The sequence below is a fragment of the Alligator mississippiensis genome, chromosome 3 (genome assembly GCF_030867095.1).
Source record: "Alligator mississippiensis isolate rAllMis1 chromosome 3, rAllMis1, whole genome shotgun sequence".
Classification (NCBI taxonomy): domain Eukaryota; kingdom Metazoa; phylum Chordata; order Crocodylia; family Alligatoridae; genus Alligator; species Alligator mississippiensis.
The window spans coordinates 70,311,396-70,320,788 of record NC_081826.1 but is presented as its reverse complement, the minus strand read 5'-3'; the positions used below and the strand labels follow the sequence as shown (position 1 = coordinate 70,320,788).

At 48.2% G+C, this 9,393-nt stretch overlaps 1 protein-coding gene across 1 annotated transcript in view; it reads right to left on the bottom strand.

The window, feature by feature from the left end:
- Positions 1 to 314: 314 nt before the first annotated feature.
- Positions 315 to 9,393, bottom strand: part of LOC109285942 (uncharacterized) — a 30,006-nt gene continuing 20,927 nt past the window's right edge. Inside the window, exons 2-3 of the mRNA XM_059724071.1 lie at positions 8,630 to 8,770; positions 315 to 1,019 (exon numbers count right to left, since the gene is read on the bottom strand). Of these exons, the coding sequence (XP_059580054.1) occupies positions 315 to 1,019; positions 8,630 to 8,770 (846 nt within the window). The remainder of the gene's footprint in view (positions 1,020 to 8,629; positions 8,771 to 9,393) is intronic.

The following is a 9,393-nucleotide window of genomic DNA, read 5'->3' as shown; positions in this document are numbered from 1 at the left end:
CCCCCAGCTCCCTGAATTGCTGCCCTGCCTGGCCCCATCCCCCACTGGCTCCTGCAGCCCCCCCAATGGTTGCCCACCCAGCCCCAGCCCCAACTTGTACCCCCAGGGGGGCTCAGGGTGATGGGCCTGGGTGGGGAAGGGATTGGGGGGATGGGGGAGATGGGGCCAGGCAGGGAAGGGATCGAGGGTCTCAGGGGGATGGGACCAGGTGGGGAAGGGATTGGGGGGCTGAGGGAGTGGGCAGGGCTGAGTAGGTCCCCCCTGGTGGGTCCCCCCCATGGTCCCCTCCCCCCTCCTCCAGCCCCCCTAACTTTTTACTTACTGGCAGTGGAGCCTGGGTCCAGCTCCTTGCTGCTGGCACGCTGCCAGGCGGTGTACTTCAGCGCTAGAGCAAAGGTTAACTGTACAGATGCTCTGGCAGCCAGGGGTTTAATTTTGCCCCTGTGCTGAAAACTTGAACATTTTCCCATTCCTGCATGTGCCTCGTGCAGCATCTCAAAGGGGTTTGAGATACTGCAAGAGGCAGGTATGGGGTCATCTGGACACACCCGTAGAGTGGTGGGGAATTCAGGGGTGGAGAAAGCAAGTAGAAGTCCATCAACTAAATCCATGGCACAGGGCCCCAGTGAGCATGTGTATTTTAGGGGGGGTGGGTAAACAACATCTTCCTTAACACCCACCACTGCCACATTCACATCCAGTCCATGAGAAGCCCTGCAGTCTGGATTCAGTGCTGGGAGAGGGGAAACATCTCTGGCCTTCATCAAAAGGATCTGGAGGCACAGGTGAGGGAGCTCCGGGAGGAGGTTAGCAGGCTGAGGGGTATCAGGGAGGCGGAGGATGAAATTGATGGCTATTTCCTTTCCATGCAGGACCAGGCACCTAAGGAAGAAGCAGCCCGGGGAGCGCCCTCCACAGCAGAGTGGCAGACAGTCGCATCCAGGACCGGAGCTGTTCGCAGCAAACAGGTACCAGTTCCTCCAGTCCAACTGGAGAACAGGTACGAGGCCCTGGCGACCCTGCAGGAGATGGAAGGGGAGGAGGAAACACTTGGGCAGGAAGAAACACCACATTCTTCACACTCCAAACAGATCAAGAGATCCAAGTGGACCCAGAGGAGGAGGCGACGAGTGCTCATCATAGGCGACTGTATCCTGAGAGGTACGGAAGGGCCCATCTGTCGCCAGGACCCCTCAACACGAGAGGTATACTGCCTGCCCGGAGCAAAGATTCGGGATGTGAAGGAGGTAATCCAGGCCAGGATCAAGCCCACCGATTACTACCCCATGGTCCTAGTCCATGTGGGTACTAATGATGCGGCCAGGAGAACCCCTGATCACCTGTTGGCAGACTACACTGCTCTGGGCTGCGTGCTGAGGGAGTTTGGTGCACAGGTGGTTTTCTCTTCCATCCTACCAGTGAACAGACGCGGAAGACGGCATGAGAACTGCATCTGAGAGACCAACTGGCGGCTTCGGCAGTGGTGTCTCGAGGCAGGCTTCGGCTTCCTGGACAATGACCCGCACATCATGATGAGGGACATGCTCAGTTGGGATGGGCTTCAGCTGTCCCTCAAAGGTAAGCATGTGTTTTCTTCTAGGTTGTCGGATCTCCTCCGGCGGGCTTTAAACTAGGCTCGCCGGGGGGAGGGGAAGATGAGGGCGGGGGAAGCTGTGGACCACCAAACCATGTGGCACCCACAAGGACAGCCCAGCCTAAAGAAGAACACTGGGAACCTGCAAGACGCGGGGTGGCCAGCACTAAGGCACAGGTAAGAAACGAGAAGGTAAGAAATAAGGGGCCCCTTGGGACTTGGAGCGGGGGGGCAGCAAAGGCACCTGTCGCAGGGCTCAAGTGCCTATATACTAATGCTAGGAGCATGGGAAACAAGCAGGATGAACTAGCGCTCCTGCTTGCACAAAACACCTATGACTTAGTAGAGCTAACGGAAACCTGGTGGGATTCGTCCCACGACTGGGTAGTACATATTGAGGGTTATAGATTGTACAGAAAGGACAGGGTGGGGAAAAAAGGGGGAGGGGTTGCACTCTATGTCAATGAGCAATATACGTCAACCCTCATCAAGATGGAATCCAAGGATGAGGAAGTAGAAGGATTGTGGGTTAGGCTACATGAGGGGCAAGGAGAAAGGGATTTGGTGGTAGGGGTCTGCTACAGACCCCCACATCAAGGGGAAGAAATAGATGCAGGGCTCCTGAGGCAGCTCTCAGAGACCATAAAAGCTAAAGAGGCGGTAGTCATGGGGGACCTAAACTACCCAGACATCTGCTGGGAGACACAGACGGCAAAGTCCCACCGCTCACGCAGGTTTCTAACCTGTGTACAGGACCTCCACCTGACACAGGAGGTACACGGTCCCACTAGGGGGAATGCCATACTGGATCTGGTATTGGCAATGGGGGATGACATGGTAGGGGACCTCCAGATTGGTAGCCATCTGGGGGACAGTGATCACCTAATAATAGAATTCACCGTAAGACGTCGAGTGGGTAAGGTAACTAGTAGGGTGAAAGTACTAGACTTTAGGAAAACTGATTTAAATGAACTCAGGCGATTAGTCAAGGACGCACTGCAGAGTAGGAGTTTTGAAATGATGGGAGCCCAAGAAGGGTGGCTGTGCCTTAAGGAAACGATCCTTCGGGCACATAGCGAGACAATCCCCATGCGGGGTAAAAGAGGGAAAGGGGCCAGGAGGCTTCCCTGGCTGACCGCAGAAATCCAGGGCAGCCTAAGGGCCAAAGGGGGAGCACACAAAAAGTGGAAACAAGGTGAGATCACCAAAGATGAATATACCTCCTCTGCTCGTGCTTGTAGGGAGGCAGTTAGACAGGCCAAAGCTACCACGGAGCTGAGGATGGCATCCCAAGTAAAGGACAACAAGAAATTGTTTTTTAGATATATAGGGAGTAAAAGGAAGGCCCAGGGAGGAATAGGACCCCTGCTAAATGGGCAGAAACAATTGGTGACGGACAGGGGGGACAAGGCTGAACTCCTCAATGAGTTCTTTGCCTCAGTGTTCCTAAGTAGGGGCAGGACAAGTCTCTCACTGGGGTTGTAGAGAGGCAGCAGCAAGGTGCCAGACTGCCATGCGTAGACCCTGAGATGGTGCAGAGTCACTTGGAAGAACTGGATGCCTTTAAGTCGGCAGGCCCGGATGAGCTCCATCCGAGGGTGCTGAAGGCACTGGCCGACATCATTGCAGAGCCACTGGCGGGAATATTCGAACGCTCGTGATGCACGGGCCAAGTCCCAGAGGACTGGAAAAGGGCCAATGTGGTCCCCATTTTCAAGAAGGGGAGGAAACAGGACCCAGGCAACTATAGGCCAGTCAGTCTCACCTCCATCCTTGGCAAAGTCTTTGAAAAAATTATCAAGGCTCACATATGTGAGAGCCCGGCAGGACAAATTATGCTGAGGGGAAACCAGCACAGGTTCGTGGCAGGCAGAACGTGCCTGACCAATCTAGTCTCTTTTTATGACCAGGTTACGAAATGCCTGGACACAGGAGGAGGGGTGGATGTCGTATACTTAGACTTCAGGAAGGCCTTAGATATGGTATCCCACCCCATACTGGTGAACAAGTTAAGAGGCTGTGACTTGGATGACTACCCAGTCCGGTGGGTGGCGAATTGGCTGGAGGGTCGCACCCAGAGAGTCGTGGTGGATGGGTCGGCTTCGACCTGGAAGGGTGTGGGCAGTGGGGTCCCACAGGACTTGGTCCTCAGACTGATACTCTTTAATGTCTTCATCAGCGACTTGGACAAGGGAGAGAAATGTACTCTGTCCAAGTTTGCAGATGACACAAAGCTATGGGGAGAAGTGGACACGCCGGAGGGCAGGGAACAGCTGCAAGCAGATGTGGACAGGTTGGACAAGTGGGCAGAAAACAACAGAACGCTGTTCAACAAGGAGAAATGCAAAGTGCTGCACCTAGGGAGGAAAAATGTCCAGTACACCTACAGCCTAGGGAATGACCTGCTGGGCGGCACAGAGGTGGAAAGGGATCTTGGAGTCCTCGTGGACTCTAAGATGAACATGAGTCGGCAGTGTGACGAAGCCATCAGAAAAGCCAATGGCACTTTATCGTGCATCAGCAGATGCATGACGAATAGGTCCAAGGAGGTGATACTTCCCCTCTATCGGGCACTGGTCAGACTGCAGTTGGAGTACTGCGTGCAATTCTGGGCGCCACAATTCAAAAGGGATGCGGATAACCTGGAGAGGGTCCAGAGAAGGGCCACTCGTATGGTTAAGGGCCTGCAGACCAAGCCCTAAGAGGAGAGACTAGAGAACCTGGACCTTTTCAGCCTCTGCTAGAGAAGGTTGAGAGGCGACCTTGTGGCTGCCTATAAGTTCATCATGGGGGCACAGAAGGGAATTGGTGAGTATTTATTCACCAAGGCACCCCCGGGGGTTACAAGAAATAATGGCCACAAGCTAGCAGAGAGCAGATTTAGATTGGACATTAGGAGGAACTTCTTCACAGTTCGAGTGGCCAAGGTCTGGAACGGGCTCCCAAGGGAGGTGGTGCTCTCCCCTACCCTGGGGGTCTTCAAGAGGAGGTTAGATAACCATCTAGCTGAGGTCATCTAGACCCAGCACTCTTTCCTGCCTATGCAGGGGATCGGACTTGATGATCTATTGAGGTCCCTTCCGACCCTAACATCTATGAATCTATGAAAGCCGGAAACAAATTAAGTCAGTGGTCATGTGCTTAAATCCCATTAATGTCCCCTCAAGTGAGGGAAGAGGCACAGCCCCAAGAAAACAACTGATTTTGTGACAGTACAAATGAGATCCAAGCATGGTTCCACTGCTCTATGGAGTCCAAGAAGTCTAGCAAACATGACCCGGAATGCCTGTAAGTATAAAGGTGACAAGGGAACAGAACTAGGCCTTGCTATTGTGGAGCACACCTGTGTGTGCCTCCTGAGCTGAGCTTCCATCTCTTGGTCAGATTAGTGACATTTCAAACAATATTAGGACATGGTTGATGAGAAGGTCATGAGAATTGTTTCTAGCCATGGATTGGGTGAACAAACAGGAATATATAGGTATGATGAAAATGAAGAGTTTCTGGAAGAACTAAAACCAGGGCTGCAACTTGATGCACTCTAAATGGATGTGGACAAGGGTTCTTACTGAAGAACGGGTAAATATTAGGGGACCCAGTGAACTGTATCTACCAGGCAGCCATATTTGTGCCTCTGAGGATTCACCAACTGATACCTGGCAGAACAAGGTACTAGAGTGGAGTATTGCCTGACCCACTGGGCCAGGTACAGACGAGCATAGTTGGGAGGTATGTTGTGCCACAGGCATGTCTGCAGCACCACATACTGCACGTTCAGTTGTTCTCTGCACTGCAAGGGAGCACCACAGAGTTTTTTTGACCCCTGACTATCTAGGGGTCAAAAAACCCATGGGGGAAAAAAAGCAGTGTGGCAAATGCAGGGGCAGTGGGAGCAGCTCAAACCTGGAGCTACACTGCAGCTGCCAGCCAGGCTCCATGCAGCAGAATCACTGCTGCTGCAGCCCCAGGACCCCAGGTAGGCTGCTGGGGTCAGACCAGTGCTGGCCACAGCCTCCCCTACTGCCCCTGGGCCAACTTGCTACATGCCAGAGCGCACATAGCATAGTTGTTCCCTGGGGACAAATACTTGTCCCACAAGACCCAAATGTCCACGTCATGTGTGGATGTAACTCCAGAGTCCTTACCTTGCAGAGGAAGTACAAGGATCCATATTTTATTATCAGGGTAGAACATGAGAGTAAGGAAGTTCTTGGGTTTTGGGGGGGAGGGGGGGACTTAAGGGCGGGGGGGCAGTTGGCAACTGTTAATCCTTCTGGAACATGGTGTATGCATGAGAGGTCATCCAGACCTTCAACACTAGGCAGGAGTTTTTGGAGCAGTGGAGGCTGCCCAGAGTTTCTATCCTCCTTTAGGGCATGGAGACAGAATCCTAAGGCCAAGATTAGGTCTAGATGTTTGGTGCCTCCATGGCTGTAGTTGTATAAGCATCCAGGAATTGAACCCTGGTCTCCTGTGTGGCAGGCAAGAATTCTACCACTGAACCACAAGGGACTCTAGCAGAGGAAATGCTAGAGATGTAACAGGGTATAGCATTTGGGAGGGTTCCTTCAACACTTCACCCTCTGCCAATTTTCCCTGTTATGTTATACATGTACCCAACTGCTTTTACAGATGAGTAGCAACCAGCAGTGTGGTCACTGTCTGTGATTAGGATTTCTGGACACTAGGAGCCAAGTATTATTATTAATAATAATAACAAATATAGATTTATATCCTGACCTGTTTCTGGCTTCAAAGATGAACTGAACAGAGGCATGGATTTAGGAGAGGTGGTGGACTGGCATGCAGAAGAGCCACACAAAAGGGTTTTTTTAATTATTATTTGTAGTAACATACAAATGTACATGAATGCTATAGTGCACAGAGAAGTGTACAAGGACTTCAGGCAAGGATTATCTCCCTTTATGTTTGTATAGCACCTAGCACAATGCAGTTCTGGTTCGTGAGTAGGGTAATAGGGCTCCTGCAGTTCCAATAATAATGGAGATACAATTAAGCAGATCCTAATGTGGTCCTGACTGAAGTGTTCTGTAGTTCATAATTAGCCACTAGGAGGAGCTAGGAGGATGTTTATTGCAAGGCAGATCATTCAGAGATTTCAGGCTGCATAATTAATTTAGGAGGGTAGTGCGGGTGAGAGCCCTCTCAGGCTAATTCTCCATGTCTAGCTTCGGGAGGCTTGTGCTGGAATTCTATATGAGCTGCTGTTAGGAATAACTTGGTCCCTATCTCCTAACAGTGATTATGTTTAGAAGTGCCTTACTCTGTCACTTAAAAGGGCCTTATACAGAGATAGATGCATATGCCTGACATGATTACTGAAAAAAAAATTGTGAAAAAAATATTGCACTGTTTCTTTTTCAGAGTTGTAAATGATTTAGAGCCAAATTCTCTGCTGGTGTAACTTGCTACAGCCCCTCCGATTTCAATCTAATTTGGTCCTTTGAAAAAAAAAATTCTTGGGTATATGCTAACAAGTCTGGAAGATTTTACTCCTGCCCTTTTCTAGGCTTCCGTTGCATGTCAGTTTTGCTGCTATTGCATGTCAGTTTTGAATTTAACCAGAGGAAAACTAGCATCTTGTTTTACCTCTAGAGATTTGGTCATTTCAAAGTAAAATGTTTGTAATAGAAGAAGCTAGTTGAAATGGCAGCCTACGATGCTCAGCTCTGACCACATGTGCACCAAGCCTGTTTTTTTAACAGGTTATAGGGTGTTTTAATATGCATATTAGTTTTTGCTTAGAAATCCTGAACAGTAGATAATGTTGAGATTCAGTATTGATTAGCAATGCTGGAAGCCATTTATGCTTTTCCTAGTCTGGCAACAAGTATTTTTACCAAAGGCCTTCACAAAAAAAAAATTAAGTTAGAAAGAGGAAAGCAAGGTAGAAGTATATGTTATATAGACTAAGTGAAAGTCCAGGGGCTGGATTCTTCTGGAACTCTTTATCAACTAGGATTCAGTTCACTGAAATTACTATAAAAACCAGCGGGAACTGAGAATTAGGCCCAGAGATTTTTCTGCTGTCATGTACTAGACTTGGCCAGCCTGAAAGGCTCACCCATGAACATGTCTAGTCATGTCTGATGCTGTATGCCGAGTTCATAACCAGTACTTACAAATATGATGTGTATATATATGTATGGTTCTTTTTAGTCACAAGTTTGATGGACTTTATATATAATGAGAAATTAAGCAGTTTAGGCCTTAAGCTGATTAGGCCTTAATCCTCATTGTTAGATGCTGCTACTGCCTCTTATATGAGGAGGCCATTTAACTCTTTCAACTGAGCTTTGTACCCAGAAAGGTAAGACAACAGGAGACCAATATGCTTGCACAAAACTTCAATAAATCCAGCAAGCTTGGGTCTCAGAATTGCAAAGCAAAGATGCATTCAGCCAGGTCTGTCAGTTCTTTTTTATTTAATGTTACTGGTACATAGCCAAGCTATTTCTGTGCAACAAGGTCAGAACAGTGGGACCTCCTACAGCAGTCCTCATGTTTATATTTGGGAGTTTCATACTAGCGTATACTGGGTTCACAAAAATATTTATCTCCTGAAATCCAGGTCTCTGCCTCTAAAGGGAGCAGTATATAAATGCTGAATGAGCCATAAAAGTACAAAATCTGCAGCATGCAATGTTTGTAGGATCAATTATGAATCATTTGTAAATACTCTATTTTCAATCATACAGTGATTTTGCTTTCTCTAGGTCTGAATCACTGTGAGGAAAAAGAAAAATTATGTTGCAAATTCATTGCTGAAAAGAAAGGCATGTCAGGGAATAAAATCTTAGACCTGCTACTGAAAGAAGAGATAGATAATACCAGCAAAATGAATAAAAACCTTAATCTGGATTGCAATATTCAGTTACTTTTAGCCAGCAAAACAGCTGGGAATATGTCTGCCAGACCAGCAAAAGAAGACATGTGAAGCTCCAAACCTTCCTTCCAGGGTAGCTAGTCTAGTGTCAATGGCACCTATTCAACCTCCCACCATATGCAGCTTACCATCCATGTTGGTAAAGTCTGAGCAAGCTGGAGAATTGAGACAGATGCATCCAGCTGTCCTGGGAGGATCTCCAGCCAGAAGAGGACAAAGTAGGGGATGAGAAGGATGGGTGCAGTGAAAAAGAAACCCCATTTGCTGTTCTAGAAAAGTTGATAAAAGAAAATCAAATGCTAAGGTAAGAAAATGCACATTTGAAACATTTGATGTTTCTAGCAGCCTAGAATTCAGGTAAGCATGTTCCTACCCTACGATTCCCAGCAAGGATTGAAACCACATGATTTCAGATAATTAATGTTTTTATCACTTTTCAAGTAATTATTTTATATTCCTGAATAATCTGTTTAGCTAGAAAAAAAAAATTAGGCAAGTCAGAGCCCTATATTAATTTTTTTATTATTCATTGTTCATTTTTTGTTTCTCTGTGCTGGGAGGTGGCATTTTGGAAATAGGTATGTCTGTCAGGCCACCAATATGTCTAGGGAGGGATACCCCTGAGCAAACCCTGTCCCATTCATGTGTACCAGACCTGGCAATGTGATGGTGAAACTGCTCTAGGAAGCAGCTTCACCATTGCATTTCTAGTTTTGGCCCAGATGGGCAAAAGGAAGTGAGCAAGGTATGCCTGAAAGCAGATCAACCTGGACACAGCAGTAAAACAGTATAGACTAATGGTGGCTCACCTTTTTAACTTAAGTCCTAAGTATGATAGTGCCACCCTAATGATCAGCCCCCACTGTTGCCCAATGCTGGTGAATCCTGTCAC